The following is an 18322-nucleotide window of genomic DNA, read 5'->3' as shown; positions in this document are numbered from 1 at the left end:
AGTAACAAACATCTTCCAAACAAGTTTTCTCTTTATTTTAACTTCCTCCGCAGGTCAAGCCTGGAGGTGTTTTCATGTTGCCACCTGCAGGAGTGCAAGAGCTTCAGTTGAAGGTGCAGCCATGGCGGGCAGGCAGTCGCTTCCTGTATGTGAACGCGGTGGACGTGGAGCAGAAGCAGTTAGTCACCACTTGGCTCCTGTGCCTCAATGTCCACAGGCCTGTGCTGTCCAAGGTGAAATGATGACATTAGCGCTCTTCCAGACACTCAGACAAGACACCCTGCATGTTGTTGATTTTCATCATAACAGCACTGACTCCGCCATCCTGTAAACACGTTGACCTCGTCAACCAATAGAGTCCCGTTCTGAGTGGGTGATACAATGTGCATATTTTTCCCATTTTGGATTCTGAAGCTCTACTGTTCGCTCTCAAGTTTACACAAGGTTTATTCTTTTATGTGTCTAGTCAAAATGCATTTTAAAATGCAGCGTACATTTAAGTTTTAATATTCATAATTATCCCAGAAACACAGATCAAAAAGCAAACATTGGTAATGACAGAAGATGATTAAAATTAATAATTCAGAAGATGTTGTAGAAGGATTTGTTTACATGTTATAAATGTGCTTTTTGGATCTCTGTGCAAGAAAATACTTTGCTCAGACCATTCTATTAAATGCAAAATTGTCTGTGTGCGCAGGCGTTTGAAGTGTGCGTCCCAGTTAGCAGTGGTCGGGGCAGCTCCAAAAAAATCACCTACGTTAACCCTTACACCAGCAGCCGCACCTTCCTGCTCCATTCTGACCATCCGGATTTGCTCCAGTTCAAAGAGGATAAATTCCAGGTGAAATTAGACTGGTAAACCTTGTCTAAATGGCCAAATGTGCCGTAAAAAAGGGGTTTATGCCTTATGAAGTGTTTCAGTGTTTATATTAACGGGAATAAGGTTGAAAACTATCTTTTGCACTTTAAATTAAATGGGTTCAATCCATTCTATGGCAAGCTTCCGGCATCATAAACCGGGACAAATATACAGCCGTTTAAAAAAAACAAGGCTTCCAGTATAAACATTCAAACAAATGTCTACTTTTGTTTTCTATTGTTTAATTAAATTGAATTAAATTGAATTATTAAAACATGTCAAATCCAAGTTGTGATGCGTAACTACCTTTCAACCCACATAAATATTTTAATATACATGTTTTTAATCGTGGGTCACTGTTAATGTAGTGCTCACTCGCATGACTTAAGTGCAAGTAGTTCTCATTTAATGACATTGTGAAAATGAGTATGGGTGATTGTCTCCCTCCGTGGAATTCTATGTAGTCTGCCTCAACCCAAAAGTCATCTGGCATAGGCTCCACCCGCCCTCAACCCTAAAAAGCAAAATTGCTATAGCAAATGAAGAAATTGATGAATGATTTTAATAGTTGATCATCTTAATGTATATCTATATTTTAAAGACCTGGTCAGAAGCTGAAAAAGTCAAATGAATGAACGTGTGTGACTATTTGTATTTTTCTGTATTTCCTTGCGGCAATATACAGGTATATGACAACGCTGCGCTTGTTTCTTAGGTGGAGTCTTCAGAAAAACAAAAGCGCGCGAACAAATAATTATTTTCTAATTATGAAGGGAAATGAGTAAAAACCTATTTGAGTCATGCACAAGTAGGAGTCATTTCTGTTATTGCAGTTCTTTTGATGAGATGTGATAAAAGGGAAAAAACAAATGACAAAACCCATTAACAATAAAACCAGTGAGATGCAATGGGAGTCTTTTTCCACATAAACTATTAAGGCGAAATGCTGATCCTGACCAGGACCCCATTGCATCAATTAGCCTGAGGGAGGGAGGTGGGCCTTTTGTTTTATTTCATATTGTTAGCAACGCTCCAGGTGTCTAATAAAGCATTAAGCCCGCCAGCAGCATTTAGCAATTGTGGGGATACTTTGCTTCCTTTTTCATATGACTTGTAATAATAAAACACGTTTTCAGCAGGGAAAGCGCAGCAGAGATCAATACCGATAAGCTTTTGGGGGATATAAATCCTCCACATAGACTCATTTATCTCTCGCATGCTGTAATACAAAATGGAAGCGGATTGATTGAATTACCGGGAAGAAGAATAAAGGTAACAGTGGAAGAAAATTGGGCACATGAGCTGGTAGAAGGTGAAAATAGCTAAGAATATAAATATGTCCCTTAAATGCAGCGTGCGATTGATCAAAGTGTTTGTGTCTACTACAAACAGTGTTCCAAAATAATTATTTAAATTCAAATTAGAAGCAACGACGTAATGCACATGCACCCACACTCGTACACACACATATGCATGGTATACTGCACGCACACACATGCATGCAAATAGTTTGTAAAGTTAGTCCAATTTAAAATTGGTGGTCAAACACTGGTCATATTTGTACATACTGCTCATTTTCATCAAACGCATTTTCATTGTTCCTGTTCGTATTTTATAGAAGAAAAAGACTGTTGAGATGTTTGAGGCATCACTAAAACAAAAACTAACATTCAAGTCACAGTGGTGCAATATATCTTTGCATAACATGAATGTATGAATATATGAATGAATGAATGAATGAATGAATGAATGAATGAATGAATGAATGAATGAATGAATGAATGAATGAATGAATGAATGAATGGTAAAGTAAAATACATTTCTGGGGGCTTTGGTGAAACCAATCCATATCTATGAGTACTAAAAAATAATCAGTAAAGTAGAAGCAAACTTATCCTTTTTTTTTTTTTTTTTACTTTACTTTATTTACTTGTTTTGAAGCACAGACGCATCTGACATTGCCCAGTTACTGTTTTTCCATTTTATTTATATGTCGATATGATTGAAGATCTGCTTAACCTCCTGAGCCTAAAGGACCAAACGAGAGGAGCGGATTTTTATTTTTTTTGTTCATCTGTAGATGTTATAAAATATTAATTGTTCAAAAAATATTACTTCATTGAATAGTCAGCCACCCACCAATTTTCACCACCAAATCTGGACCTCTTCGCACAAAAGTCACGATTGATCAAATGTGCAAATTGCATGATAAGAACACGGTTCCAACTCTCTTGGATGTTGTTTACATCCAAGGAACCACCCACGGTTTCCTCTTTGTCTTATCAGTGCATGCTATCTTTTAGACTGAATCTCAACCTAAGGCTGCACAGTATGGCAATATGGTGATTGATACTCACAGCTAGCGACTCAAGGCAAAATTGCGACGAGGCACAAACATGGTGGCCCCAAGGGTCCTAATCTTGCCCATCCATACATCTTCATGAGTAGGAGTACTCATTAGGGTTGCAGGTGAGCTGGACCAGCTGACTTTTAGCTCTGCTCCAGCCAATTGGAGGGATCACAATATTTCATTCACTATTAATAAAGTGAAATTTATATTAGGTTCTGTAACAAATCTTATCTCAATGGGAAATGAAATTTAGAAAGTCAGTTCAATACAAAGTTTTGTGCAGCTGTCTTTGGATCCACTCCAAAGCTGTACATTTCCTTTCTTGGCCCATTCTACAGCCTTCCAGGAAAGTTTCCTTAGAAAGCAGTTAAATAGCTTTTGAGTTCTGTCAGGAACAAGCATCCATACAAATGCGGGGGGAGGGAGTATTGCCTCCCATTTTTATTTCTGATTTAACGCGTGGTGGACAACATGTGTGAGTTTATTATTAAGTGGTAACTCCAGCCCCTTCTACCGCATGGACCATGTGTGATATAACAGGCCAAAATGTGGAGCTGCTAGTCATCTCCAACCAGCTGTAAGAAACTGCTGCTCGACCCTCCAATGCGCTTCCCAGGAGCACATTTATTCTACTTTAAAAAGAATGTGGACCCACGTTGTGCACACTGGTAGGAGAATCTCTCCTGTGTGTCAGTGAGAGTGTCACTGCATAACTGCCCTTGCTCTTGTCTGCACTTTCTATTTCTGCTTCTCAGACTTAACATCAGAATACAGCATGAATCTCTTGAGCCAGGGTCTTGTATTTATTGCCTCAGAGGAGGAATAAATCTTTATGTAAGATTTCCTCTCTGCATTTATTCTGACATTACTGCTAGCATGTATTTAAAAGACTATGCTGTGGTGTTTGATTGTTTCGACGATTGGATCAGCAAGTGAGTTTTATTTATGCTTTGGTTGTTTAATCAGTTATGTTTCATAATAATTGTGATTTTTTCCCATGATCAATGCACGGGTCCTATTGTGGGGAGAGCAAAAAAAGATAGTGACGTTGGCCACTGCGATTTCAGCTGTTTATTGCACAGGAGAAACTTTGACAAATTTAAAATTAAAAGACTTACGAGGATCCACTTCAGACTCTAGGGTGATTCCATTTAATAAAACGTGTTATTTATTGTTTCATTATTTTTTTATGCAGCAACAATGCTTAAAAAAAGACATAGCAAAAATTGTGGTTCTTTTTTAACAGATTTTTTTTTTAATTACATTTCAATGGCAAAAATTTACCTGATTTGCAAGTAAAATGGTTGGTCACAAAACAAATGCAAATGTCAAAACCAATCCCACAGGGACACAGCCAATCATCACTATACTAAAGCAATTGATTATTTTCGAGCCACAGTTGTCATTAATCTCCTATCCATACACTCTTTTCTGCTTTTAGGTGTGATTGCGTTTAAAAGTTACATTCCATCAACACAAGTATTGTTTGGCATGGTCATGACAACTATACAGATGGTGAAAATGGAAAAAAAACTTGCTGCTATAACAGCTTTCACTCATCTGGGAAGACATGGAAGATATTGATGAGTTTATCAGTCATCCGGTCATCTACCTCACCATTTTAATTAACAGTGATTGCCTCATCGGGATGGCATTTCATTTCTGACATACTGCCAACAACTTGTTCATGGGTGACTTGCATTTAAAGGGAGAGAAAAGCTGGTTTCATCATGTCTTCAGAAAGACACAATTTCATTTGTTCGTTGTTTGTTGTGTTTGCTGGTCAGCTTGATGGGGGAGAGAGTTACACCATCGGACTGCGCTTCGCCCCCAGCCAGAGTGCAGGTTCAGTGGAGATACTGGTCTACGTGAACAACCTGGAGGAGAAGACTGAGGAGACGTTCTGCGTGAAGGTCACTTATTTTTGAATCAGTGGATGTGAGGTGTCTGATTCAGTTTTTCTACTTAAAATATATAATTTTGTACTTGTAAGAGCCTTTGTTTTCTATTTTGTATTTTTGAGAATTGGGCTATGAGTTGCTGTATGAATGCCCATGAGTGGGATTTATTTTTGTGGTGATCTAACGAGCCTGCCTGAAATAAATCAACCCTTGACAAACACAACTTAATCATCTCAGCTGCACTGTCTTTCTCACCCGGCTTATCGTTTTTTCCTCTTTTGAGGCGTCCAGTCAATATTCTTGACAGTTCATCCGCAACCATCAGAAAACGCATCGAGGGTGAAAGCAATAACATTTTATCGTCTTTAATTGCCCAGCAAACCCTCTTCAATGCCACTTTATAGTCAGGTTTTAATCTAACTCAAGCCAGGGGTCCGCGCGCCCCCTCTCACCTCCCAAATAATTTATCCTTATCATGCCATTATTAGACGCACCGCCATAATGGGGGTATGATGTTTTGAAGTGAGGAGAACAATGCTCCCTTCATTCTTGCCATGTGTCTTGCACAAAGGGAATGGCGTGCACATTGTGTTGCATAACAGCCCGTTACACAATCGCCTCCACCCCGTCCTGTCTCATTTTCTCTCTCATTAGAATGCAGGCAGCAAACTAAGCTTTGAGCGCTGCAGTGAAGACTAATAAAATGAAGATAACAGCTCAGTTGGGTACACTTCATCTTTACCTTTTCTAATATGTGGTCCGAAGCAAATATTAATTTTCCTACTTTTACATGGCGCTTACGTACAGCATCAAAGCTTTATGAGAAGAGACTACTGGTGGTCGATTTGGGCTATATTTATTTATTTAACATAAACCATAAATCTTATTCCACAAGTAATTAATGATACAAAAATAACATATGATAGTAAATTAGGTGAAGGCAAACCAGAATTTAAAATACAATAATAAGACAAGAATAAAGGACATGCTGAGGAGCGGCGAGGCTCAAGACTTGGATAAAACGCCTCCACACTTCACATCTGAGCGACTGCAGAAGTGCTTGGTTGGGTAGGTTGATTGTAATTGCGTGGGGTCATCTAATTGGGGTGAGGACCGCGTTTGTCCTATGTGGAGCAAGTACCTGCACGGAGACATCCCAGCTCTTGTTCATTTTTATCATTTTCAAGTGTATATGGCTCCCACTTTTTAAGGCACCAAATGGAACAAACTTTCACTTTCCTATTAGGATGCAAATCCTTTGCAGCCGTTTGAAGCCTGTAACGCATAGACTGCATCACCAGATGTTTTATGTCATCCATTGTGATGCTCTGCCTTGCTTCTTCAGTTCCTGCTTGTTCTTGGGCCATTTTCCCTTCAGTTTTGTCTTCAAATGAAATGCTTGCTCGCTGTGATTCAAGTCAAGTGATTGACTTGGCATAACATTGCATAACATTTCTCTGCTTTGTCTTGAAAACAACTTTGGTTGCTTTCACAGTATGCTTGGGGTCATGGTCATGCTGCACTATGAAGCGTAATCTAATGAGTTCTAATGCATTTCGCTGAATATGAGCAGATATAAATTAATGCTGCTGCTTTTGTCATCAGTCAAATAGTTAATTAATATGATACATAAAAAAATTGTTCAGTTGGCAGCCATGTATATCAAAAAAATATTCACTGGTGGCTCTATCCGTCTGTTCGTCCATCCATCCATTTTCACGCTTGCTAGCTGAGTATTAAAGCAGCCACAGGAAAACTACTGTACTTCTTCCCACTAGTAGAGCCAGTTGCCAGCAAATACCAAGCGATGCAGAAAATAATGCTTGATATTGCGAATGCGATATGCTATAAACGATGCCCGGCCACTGTAAGCAATGCAAGTGCATGTGGTGATAAATGGGTTGCTATTCTCTCTTCCAGTAGTGTTTTTGTTGTTGTCAAAACCAGAGTAATTGCCTGGCCTGAAGTGCAACCCTCAGTCGCACTAGCATGGTTGCTCTCTCAGCAAGGTCCAGGGCACTTTATAACACCTAAGTGCTGCAAGTCCAGTAACTGTCAGCTCCATGAGGGAGGGGGGGGGGGGGGGGGGGGGGCAGACTTCCTTTGTAACGTTAACCCCCACTCACCAGCACCCATACCTCGCCCTTCCCCTAACTGTCTGCTCACCTTGTTAGTGCAGGGCTCCTTCCTGTCAGGTAGTACAGAGGGGAGGTTGACTAGACAGTAACAGGTGGCTCTTATTGTCCTCATGTGGAGCGAAACCACACTTCACCTCTCTGGTGACCTTCAGCTCCCATCCAAGTAGGTACAAGAAAACAACATGCTCACACACATTGAATGAGGGGCATCACAGTGTGTCAAAGTGACAGTGTGTCTGATGAGCACACCTGCAAGAGCCGTGTTAATGAATATGAGTATATGTGCAGCCAACTCGCCCCTTCATGCTCTTGAGTCAGATTTTTGTGTGCATTACTGCAACGAATTGCTGTGTTCACATCATTTATAGAGGCTGAGCATGTGAAAATCAGTTAAAAAAAAGGCAAATAAAAATGATACCAATGTGCTAGTTTGAACACACGGATTACACATATACTGACATTAATCCTACTCCAGTCACCGCCATCATGCGGCTTGACTTGTTTATACAACAAAAACACTGCCCTCATGTCGCCTCTAGTGTGTGTTTTGAACGTAATTCCATTAAAGAGGTGTGACAAGAGCATTGTTGTGTACAGCCAGTTTTACGCTATTTTTGGCGCTCCCATTGACAAGCAAGACATCGCCATGGCACTGACTTTCAAACATTATTTTAATACCAAGTGGCACGGCAAATGCACAATGTCCCCACTCTGAAATGGCTGTAAGCTGCAACAAGTGGGCAACATACTCCCTAAAGCCACACTGTCACGTCGGTTTTTAGAACTCCTACGAACACACAGATCCTGCGGTTTTCAGTCCAGTAAGCCTAACTGACATCAAAATGAGGCAGAGGTTTTATTCATACAAAGTATATTAATCATTGCTCATATTAATCATAGCGTGCTTAGTTGCTTGTCTGTTCTCGTCTTATTTCGTCTTTCTGTTCAGTTATTCTCGTCCCTAGTCGCGCCTCTATAGTCTGTCTTTTGAGTTCCTTCAATAAACCCTGGTCCAAGCTGCATTTGGTCGCCCAGCTCCATTCACTTCATGACAGAATGTTGGGTTGGGCATTCGGACTCTCCTGGAATAGTTTGCATTTTAATTTTTGGCAGGATTTGGGAGTGGCCTCTTAATGGTATGGATTGAGTCATACTTAAAATTTTGAAATTACAATTCCCTTAGAAATTGTGTACATGTGGTTTGACATGCTTGAGCAGTGCTGAAATGCTTCAGAAATAAGCATATTAATTAAGGCTTTGTGCATAACTAACATCAGATATAATGCAAATATTCCTCCTAGTGGGTGGGAGCAGTGCTAGGCGCTCTGCGATGGAGCAACATTTCAAAATGTCATAACCAGTAAGTGCTTGGAATGAAAAAAGTGATAATGGCTGCGTAGCAAAAATATGATAATTCACATTCAATAGCACTGCTTTAAACGCTTTTTGAGTTTTATTATTAATATGCATCCAAATAATTATTCGATACATTTGGCCACCTTTTCACTTTTTATCATGTGCAAGTGTATGTTGTGCTGTGACGCAGGTGTACGTTTGACAAGTTGACTTTGGTTTATTCAATGCAATTATTTGATCTCTATATGTGAGCACTGTGCAAGCACAATCACACTTTGTGTGAGGAGCTAAGGTGTTTCGACTAAGAGATCAATCAGTGCCCATTGTCCCAGTGGGTATTATACAATGGAGGGGAAATAGTCCTACATACTTCAAGGTGGTCTTCCTTAACAATAATTGTCTCCTTTACAAATTCCCCTACCTACCTGCAACCAGGTGGTTCTTTATCTGAACCACAGCCAGTAGCTGCACTGGCCTGTGTAAATGAGCTCAACTGAATGAAGGCATATCAGGTCAGCGGCATGCGGAGCCAACTGTAATTAGAATTAGATGAGAAACAACACCCATTCACGGCCCTTTTACTCCAAGTACTGCAAGCCAGTCCCTTATTTCAAATGTTACTTACTCTTAGTAAGAAGTGAGACGGAATGGTGCTGAGTTTTTTTTGTTTGTGTTTCTAGCTTCGTTTAATTGTATTCTTGTGCTTTCATGCAATAAATATTATACATATGTGACATTTGAAAGGATTTGTGTGCTGTATAGTTCTTTATTGCTATTGAATTGTCTTATTGTTGTTGGCGGGATTGACCTACCGTAGCGCTCTCTCGCACCGAGGGTGTGAAAGTCTGGCACTGAAGGAGCTGCTTGGGGACTCGAAAGTGTCTAAAATGTCTGCTTGGCCAATATCCTTCTATCTGCTATCTACTCAACGGAGTCCAGTTTGCAGCCCAAGACACAGCCAGATTTCCCAACCACTCGCTTAAGTGTCTTTGTATCATTGCCTCCTGAGTCTCCTCAGCAAATCACCAATGATGAAGCTCTGGAGCCTCATTTTTATTCCATCATGCATCAAGATGATGCTTTTTCATAATCCCGCTACCACTAAAGAGAGGTGAAAACACTAGTAACTCTTGACTTTGATATTTGTGTTTAATGGAGGTTATTACTGGATGCCTGTTTTTAAATGTTTTTTTTTTCTTTTAACACTTTGTTTGAAGAAGACGTGAGTACTGAGTGCACAATGGAAGATGATGTTGACAAATACAGGCTAACTTTTGTGTAAATGGAATTCGGTTGGTAAAAGGTCACGTTTGCTGACAGCGCTATACATACAATACACTTCCAGTAAAAGCTTTAAGTTGGTGCTGTAAATACCAACTTATCCTTTATAATGAGATTGTTATCAAGTCGTTGCACATTAAAAGGTCGCACGCCATCTGCATTTCAAACCAAAAGACTTGTATACTTGCTGAGCAGTCGCCGTTATTCATTCTTCTGGACCGACTGACATTCTTATTCTCATATGATTTTCTCTGAAAATCTTTTAATTTAGTAAATTTATGACTATTTTCCTATCTTTTTTTCTTGAACTTTTTTTAATGTTCCTCATATTGCATATTTTAATATTGCACATTTCTGACTTTATTCACAGGAAATTATGACTTATCCTGGAACTTCAAATTCTTGTAGGAGTATGAACTTTTATTTTTTCAATTTGCTTTCTTCCACTGGCAAGACTTTGCCGATTGAGTCAGCTTGCTCTCAAATTAAAACAAAATTTAGACTGATGCCGTGAAAGGGAAATTATTCAATCTGATGCAGATAGCAAGTACTCAACTGGTAGAAGGGATTTAAATTTCAAATGAGAAATCATGTACCATTTCAGTTTAATCAAGTCTCTTTGAAAATCAGTCCCGAGATTTCTGGCTTAATACACTAAGTGTTGAAAATGAGGGAGAGTGTAAATTAAAATATGGACCCTCGTTTGGGTTTACCTCTGACAGCCTTACATACTTTAGTTACATTTTGGACTGTCACTAGTTTGCCAAATCTTTGTTCTAAATTTAGAAATAAGCAGAAGCCTGTAATAATCCCTTCCAGTCCTGTGTGTGCCAGTAAACTCATTACCAAATGGTTGACCACTGAAGAAGAAAAAGAAAAAACATCTTATTAATTTGATTAATGTGATGTTTTATTGGGGCCATATCAGCTATCTTTCTTTTGTCATCCAACACAAACAGTTCTGATTTTCAAGGAGTTGTTTTGGGATTTGACTTGGCCATCATGCATAGAATTGGGGGGGTTAGAGTACATCCAATTCCTTGCTGGCATGGTATGAAGCTGACTATGTATGTAGTTGTTCATTTACATTATTAAATTTACAGCTGTTTGGCAAGACATTTATTGGACTAACATTTTATGATCATTGTCTGTTGGAACTTGTACAATCTTGCCAAGTGACACTACATGGGAGATCAGTGAATCTAAAATGTATTATTTTTGTATTTTGTCTCTATTTTGGACAAACTGCAGTTTGCTTACAGCAGTGGGCCCTCTGCGAACTCACCATGTTGTTCTTTGAATTCCTCACTTTTCTGCACCTTTTAAAATGGCCGTGCATTGATCTCACAGCTTTTGCTGTGTGAATTAAGAAAGAAGTAAATGTTTGGAGTCTGGGTGTTTCTTAGTAAGAGCTTAGGCCCAGCGCCCACAAAGATTGTGTGTAGTCCTGAGCTTGGGCATGAGGCCAAGCGTCACTGTCCACAGACCCGCAGCCAGCCCCCAGAGTGGCAGGTCATTCAGGGTTCACGTTGCCGTCAGGCAAAGAATGATCCGATGTGAGAGGACAAGCTCACGGTTCACAGTCACATAAAAGCCTTGCTCACTGTGGGATTGTTAGAAGACAATTTTGTATTTAGCCAATGCACACAAGCGGTATTCACATGCTTTTTTGTCCCACTTTGAGCAGAAATTAAAGTGAAATAGTGGTTCGGTTAGCACGTCGGCCTCAGAGTCAGGAGATGCTTGTTTGAATCCTGTGTGGAGTTTGCATCGTCTCCCTTTGCTTGTATGTTTTTTTTTTTTCTCTGGATCTAGCTTTCTTACACAACAACATGCATGTTAGGCTAACTGAAAACTCACTTTGTTTGTTGGTGTGACTGTTTCTCTGAATGAAAACATACAGTATGATTGGACATTTGTTTTAGAACTTATTTTCAGCAATCTATACCAATATGAGAACTGATAACAGGGGTGGGGTAACAGTGATTATTTTGAAGCCACTTGTAAAGTCCAGATGGTTAAAAATCTAGCTATAAAATAAAATATTGCAGCCTCAGTCATCATAAACCAAACTCAAATCAAACTGAAAAATACAACAGAATGATTTTAGTTTTGTTTGAGAGACTCAAGTGTTCCCTCTGTGCTTTCGGGATCATATTGTGCTTTCCAACTTTTTGAATGTTGAAAGAAATCCATGAGGAGATGACTTTCAGGACAAAGTGTAGTGTTAGGTACACAGTACAAATAAATGGTGGGGCCAAGCTATTTTTGGCTCTAGAGCAGAGGAAATGACAACTTTAGAAACAACCTTTTCCCTTTTCCCCCCACCTTACTCCTTTCAGCAATACAAGATGCAACCGTAGCTTTTCAGCCATGTATGCTGTCATGACTGGCTAGGAGTGGGCGTGTGATATTCAGGATTCGTGCTACCTCTGTGGTCAAGTCAGCCTCGGGTCTTGTTGCTGTCAGCGCCCCTGCAAATTCGCCTCATTGACAGCGGTCTGCATACACTGCATGTCACCTTCCATGCTCTGTCACTGCCTGTAGACTGAGCAGAGATGATCAACCCATTTTCAAAGTGTATCTTTGCCCCTCTGAGGGACTTTTAACAATAACTACAGTCATGCACCGCAATCAGCCTTTTCATTAGACTGTCATCCCTGCTTATACAGTGCTGGAAAAAAGGCAAATACTGTCAGGCTGCCAGATCCGACTCTGATGGCTCTTCATTATTTGGAAACAAGTACATTTGCTTAATGTTCACGTAGCCCCTCTGGGATTCCCCAGAAGAAGAAATTCCACTTGTCTACTTTATGTACATGTCTCTGCCTGGCTATTTAGGCTGTAATCTCTGCTATAAATATCAATCAGGCCAGAGTAAAAGGATTGAGGGCATGTTGCCATGCAGTTTGGTAATCAGTGGTCTTATAAGTCATTAAAGATTTTTGTATAATTAATGCAGCATATGGTAGGACACCTGCTTTGGAGACTTGACAGTGTTAAAAGGCCTGCTAAAAGTCGTTATATATTCTTCGCACAAGACATTAGGAGAAGCACTGTCAACTAGCATTACTTACAGACGGCACGCCATCAGTAGCAGTTGCACCATAATTAGTTGGTCAATTTACACTTGCCTTCAAGGTTCTGCAATGCAGCAAATTGCATTTACTGGTGATAAGTAATTGCATGGAGAGTTTATAACTGTGAAGGAATTGAATCAGTTTGTGTTTAATTGCTTAAGTGATTAAACAACTGTAATCAGTTTTATAATAACAACTTTATGTGGGTACACATTAGTGGCAGCTGGTGAAGATTTCTCGCTTGCGGCAGTCCAGAGGTGACCCAAAAAATGGTCACTAAATATACTGTACAATGCTGTTGGATGCTATGATATATATGACTCATACCTGTCTTAAGCCACGCTCGGAGCATTCCCAATAACAACAGGCCACTAATCTGATACAGAATCAATGCATTGTGATGTCAAAGAAGCCAAAAGGATAGGTGGTGGCGGTTCAACAGTACAGAGTGCTACAGCGCCAGTTGGTGCCCATTCTGTCACTGTTTCAAATTTGTTTTTTTGTTGGTTTGTTTCTTTTATGTCCGGGGCAGTTATGAGTATTTTTCATCACGGCATGTGGGTCATGTGGGTTGTTTGAAGATGTGGAGGTTGAATTTATTTTATTCACCAAATTAGAACATCTTAAAATTTAGGGATAAATAAAGTGTCTAGTCCAACTCCAGGTTGATTAAAATGTCTTATCAGCTAGGAAGTGTCACGACCCTGCCAGAGCACGCTCGGCCGTCAACTTCCCTCAGCCACACCACTTCGTTATCGTCATGTGTGTCACCTGCTCCCTCTTGTTACCTGGTGTATTTAAACCCTGCCCGTGTGTTCCTCCTTGTCGGTGTCCACTGTTGTGTTCCGTCCCTGTCCGTTTCCAGTGTTCCTGTTCCTGTCGTCTGGTTTTCACCCGGTCTGTCTGGAGGCTCACGGTCAGAATTTTAATCTTGTCCAAGTAGACTTCTGTCTGTCTGTCTGTTTGCTGGCCGTGAGTCTCTATCCTGTCTGTGTCTTCGGTTCCCTACCTACCCACTTCCCTACCTCCCTTCCAATTCCCTTTCCCCTCGATAAATCCTGGTTCAAGCTGCATTTGGTTGCCCTGGCTCAACTCATTCCTGACAGGAATTATCTTGGAGTCAAGTGAGTTGTTATTGCTTCATAAACACTGTACCTGTGAGCTCCTGTTCACCAACATGTTTGTTTTGGAGTCGTCAGTAGCAACAGGTCCAGGCTTTTTTTTTTTCCATGGCAAATGTCTTGGTCATTAAATCAATATCTGTCTGAGTGTGATTTTGCTTGGTCTTTGTTTACTGATCCAGCAAATATGAAGGTGAATGGAGGGAGGACGGTAAGCATATTTCCTTTAAGCACTCGCTGAGATGAGCCATAAACAAGTCACGTGAGCTGGTGTATAAAATGTGTGGTAACCCTGCATAGGCATTTGGATCCTTCAGATATTACCATGCACTCGAGCTGCTCCAAGGCACTCCAAAGAAGTACCTGTATGTTGTACTACAGTCCACCATCACATGAGAACCGTAAAACAGTGTCGAGTTGTCCTGCCCGAGTGACGCAAGATTCAAATTGGAGGTGGGACTTCATCAAGGATCGGTTCTGAGCTCCTTCTTGTTTGCGATGGTGATAAGGCGGAGTGACAGATGATGTCAGGCAAGAGTCTCTGCATACTTTGGTGTTTGCTGATGACATTTTGATGTGGTCTGAGAACTTAAAAAGGAGAATGTACTTATTGGAAAGACGAGAAACGCAGGCCAGAATAAGCCGGTGGAACGGTGATGTTACAATTGATGAACATTTAGAGAAAGTGCTGGAGTGCAAGTACTTGCGACCCATTACATGGACAAATAGCAGCATGGAGGAAAGAACGTGTAAGGAGGATCGGTGCACACCCTTCAAAATGAAATACTTCATCAGGCAGCCTAGCATTGCATTCAAGCAAACACCGCCACTCTGTTTCTCCGGAGAGCGCAGAGAGTGGATGCCAATGTTGCTTCCTAAAAGCTTGTCCACTTGACTTTTCTGCTGTCAATCGTTGTAAGTAATAAAAACAAAATCAGGGAGTCCAGTTGACACCTGTTGATTTTCTGTCTGCAGCTCCGCAGTGGCCTTGCGGAGATTACAATGACTCGTCAATGTCTTCAGGCATGTGACACAGTTCTTTTTCTTCACTTTACTTCTTTGACTGTCTTGTGATAAATGTAATGATGCTCCATTTTTTGCATGATTATTCCTCCCCTCTCTGAGGGACTGTCTGTAGATGTGTCAGCCACCTGCTGACCTCCCAGGGGCAGAAACCAAAGCAAAGGGGGAAAAAAGATTTTTAAAGTATTCCGCTGAGGTGGAGCTCCAAAATAGCTCCCCTCCACATTGTCAAGGAAAATGTTTTACCTTTGAAAGGCAAATGGTCTCAACATGCCATAATTAGCAACAACACAAGGTTGGTAGATGATTTCAGTCTGTCAGTTGCCGTATTGACTTCCTTCAACCTTGAGCTGGACAGCACAAAGGCAGCAGAGATATCAAAGAGATTGCATGTATTTGTGCCATGGCTGGGTTTTCAAGTAGTGTTTCAAATTAAGGTTAGGTTTAAAACCAGGGTCAGAGGTAAGGGTGTGTGCTTAGGGTTAGGGAGTTAGGGGGGGGGGGAGGCTAGCATGAGGGTTTTGGCTTATTGGTTAAGTTTCATACTAGGATTTGAAACTAGGGTTGGGTTAGTGGTTTTTACTAAGGGATAGAAACAATGGAACTGTGGAATTGGGAATAAATGGGAAATCTTTCACTGTGAAAATGAGAAACAAGAAAAAATGGTTTCCCACATGACTTGAAGTGTTTTAACAGAGGCCTCAGCCTTTGCACAATCCGTGTTTTTATACATACAGCAAAACAATTTAAAAAAGATCAGAGCCTGAGATAACAAAAGCAATATGACATTCTATACACTTGACGGATGAAGGTGGAAAATACCGTTTTTGTTTAAGTAGACTTTTAAAAGGTTAAACCATGTTGTGGGTTCTTTCTTTTGACGCCTTAGTATCTGAAGTTGCTTTAAACTCGTCTTTTTGAGTGTCCTTTTCCCTCAATGCTTATGGGACATGAGTCCTGCATTTGGAGACTTTCCAAAGTGCTTTTCAAAGCCATCTAAGGCCTACTTTCGGGAGCTCGGCTTAACTGACAGTTCATAAAGCGTTTAATGTTTCAACACTAAAGATTGTTGGGTAATGCTGTTAATTACATGTGCATAGTAAAAATCTGAGAGTATAATCAAGCGTGCAGACAAATTGTTCATGTTAATTTTGTTTATTTAAATGGCATCCTATCTGTGACAGAATCGACATTCCTGGATGGAACTGCCAGTCAGCTGCACGGAAGCATAGGTAGTGCTTTAATATTCGTATATCTTGTAATGAGTGAGTCAAATGTCAGTGTTTCACAGCGAAGGCAAAGTCCCACCTGCGATGAGCATCCAAATTAGAGCTCACAAACATGAAAAGACGCGCTTGTTTTGCACGAGTACCATGGACAGCTCCATGGCACACTTGGGAGAAAAGCCTAAAGATAGAAAAACATTAACCAGTGGCGATGGGGATATTGAGGTGAGCCCGCTCAGCATTAAAAGTTCCATATCGATGACGTCCAAGAAATCTGTGTGCTTTCAAGAAGTTGCAGGGATTTTTTTAAATGAGTTTTCATAAACTGCAGCCAAATGGCAATCTGTGCCTCCCTCTCTGTTTTTTTTCTTGTGTGTTTCCGTCCACTTCCCAGTAATTTCACTTCATGATTTAAATTAAACAAATAGCGCCCAACTCAAGTTCTACTCCGCTTGTTGTGCAAGGCAGAATGCTCAAGATGGATCTGTTGGCATGACTCCATCACAACTGGAAGAGCAGGTGGTGAGGAGAAGGCCCCAGGGGTAGCTCCAGTGAAGCAGACCTGGCCTGTAGGCAGCCTCGGGTGCTGCCACCGTCTTGCTAGGCACCAAGATGCTTAGCGCTCTCCTCTGATAACTCCGTATTTTATCAAGAGGAATTGTCTTTTAAAACCAGACAAAGGATGCCCCAATTCACTTAGATTCAAAGCTCATATCTCACTGAGCGGAAAAGGCTTGCAAATGTTTGCAAGTGGCAAATCCGTATTTTTTCTTTTTTGTCAGGGTCCTGGATTTGACACCCCTTGACGAATTGTAGTACCTCCTGTATTATTCGGAAAGTTATTGTGCTCGATCAGTCATGTTTCAATATGGAATACGGGTGATACATACAGTACTATTTTTTATCAAACCATGTTAGACACAAGTGCGCAGTGACTTTTGCAACATCATGTACTATTTCTATTAAAACTGTGATCTTTCATGTTTTCTATTGTGTATCCATCAGGATTGGAGCATTGGTAAGACAAATCTTCCCTCTCTACTCTTGCTCGAAATGTCATGAGACTTGTCCCACTTTGTCACTTTCTAAGGCCTTTAAAATCCATTTAATTCACAAATCTGATATCACTTCTTCTGTCTTGTTATCTTTCTACATGCTCTTTCTGAGCTTATCAGTCCCTGGCTAGCATCCTGAATCTCAGTGCTTTTGCGATTCCCTATGATGGAGCTGGCTATGTCTCCAGGCCCAAGTCCAAAAGCAGCAGCCTGTCCACCTCAAGGGGATCTCAATCGCACCCTGCTTCTTCCTTCTAAACACAGCAAACACTGCTCAATCCCAGTCTTCTTCTCTACTTTTTATTTTAGAACCAGTTGGTTTTATTTGTGGAGTAACATAATCCATTTTTTTGTGGTCACACAGATTAAAGCACATTTCTCAGTCTTGGAGAGGAAAGAACCGAATATAGTAAAGAGAGGTTTTGCTTCAAAGTACAACACAAAGACTGAACAGTGGAACCACTGATTTGGTAAAAAAAAATATTTTCAAGTCTGATTAATTGAGGAAACAGATTACTAAACAGTAAACAGATGAGTAAACTGCCATTCTCTTTAATCTTGCATTTGAAAATTATTACTTTTCACGGAAGTGTAAACAATGTGTGAGCCACGATGAAAAAAAAAACATTAACAGTAAGACACACAGTGTCTGAGTACAATTCACACTCATATTTACACCTACATGGAGTTGGAACTGAAACCACCCTCCCTTCACCAAAGTCAAGCAAGTGTACCCTATGCCTTCTGTGACACAATCTTTTTTTATTTTTAAATTATCAAAATATGTTGTCAAATGTTCAATACTGCAAGCATAGTGAACACAACTTTGGAGGTTCTAGTAATTGTTCATAGTCCAAGAAAAGTTTTATGTCAGCAGTATTGTTTGCTGTGAAGAACAAGTCATCTTTAATGTTGAAGCTTTTTTTTTT

At 40.4% G+C, this 18322-nt stretch overlaps 2 protein-coding genes across 3 annotated transcripts in view; both read left to right on the top strand.

The window, feature by feature from the left end:
• The window catches only part of nphp4 (nephronophthisis 4), a 93251-nt gene extending 87915 nt beyond the window's left edge, over window positions 1-5336 (top strand). For both annotated transcript variants that reach the window (XM_088370017.1, XM_088370016.1), the window contains exons 27-29: window positions 54-233; window positions 701-844; window positions 5000-5336. In XM_088370017.1, the coding sequence (XP_088226143.1) occupies window positions 54-233; window positions 701-844; window positions 5000-5140 (465 nt within the window). In that variant the 3' untranslated portion in view covers window positions 5141-5336. The remainder of the gene's footprint in view (window positions 1-53; window positions 234-700; window positions 845-4999) is intronic.
• Window positions 5337-13642: 8306 nt separating this feature from the next.
• Window positions 13643-17312, top strand: LOC148402616 (uncharacterized). The gene is made up of 5 exons (XM_088369296.1): window positions 13643-13884; window positions 14037-14092; window positions 15065-15112; window positions 16297-16344; window positions 16803-17312. Exons 1-5 carry the CDS (start codon window positions 13643-13645, stop codon window positions 16832-16834), a joined length of 426 nt encoding a protein of 141 aa, XP_088225422.1. The 3' UTR covers window positions 16835-17312.
• Window positions 17313-18322: the final 1010 nt, after the last annotated feature.

This window comes from Syngnathus floridae, chromosome 2 (genome assembly GCF_059516105.1).
Source record: "Syngnathus floridae isolate MCC-2025c chromosome 2, RoL_Sflo_1.0, whole genome shotgun sequence".
Taxonomy (NCBI): domain Eukaryota; kingdom Metazoa; phylum Chordata; class Actinopteri; order Syngnathiformes; family Syngnathidae; genus Syngnathus; species Syngnathus floridae.
This window is presented reverse-complemented; position numbering and strand designations above follow the sequence as displayed.

Coding starts and splice junctions, on each gene's coding strand:
- LOC148402616 (XM_088369296.1), top strand. CDS start 13,643: ATGTCTTATCAGCTAGGAAGTGTCACGACCCTGCCAGAGCACGCTCGG. Junction 13,885..14,036: donor GGTCTGTCTGGAGGCTCACG/GTCAGAATTTTA, acceptor TCCTGGTTCAAG/CTGCATTTGGTTGCCCTGGC. Junction 16,345..16,802: donor TCAGCTGCACGGAAGCATAG/GTAGTGCTTTAA, acceptor TTGTTGTGCAAG/GCAGAATGCTCAAGATGGAT.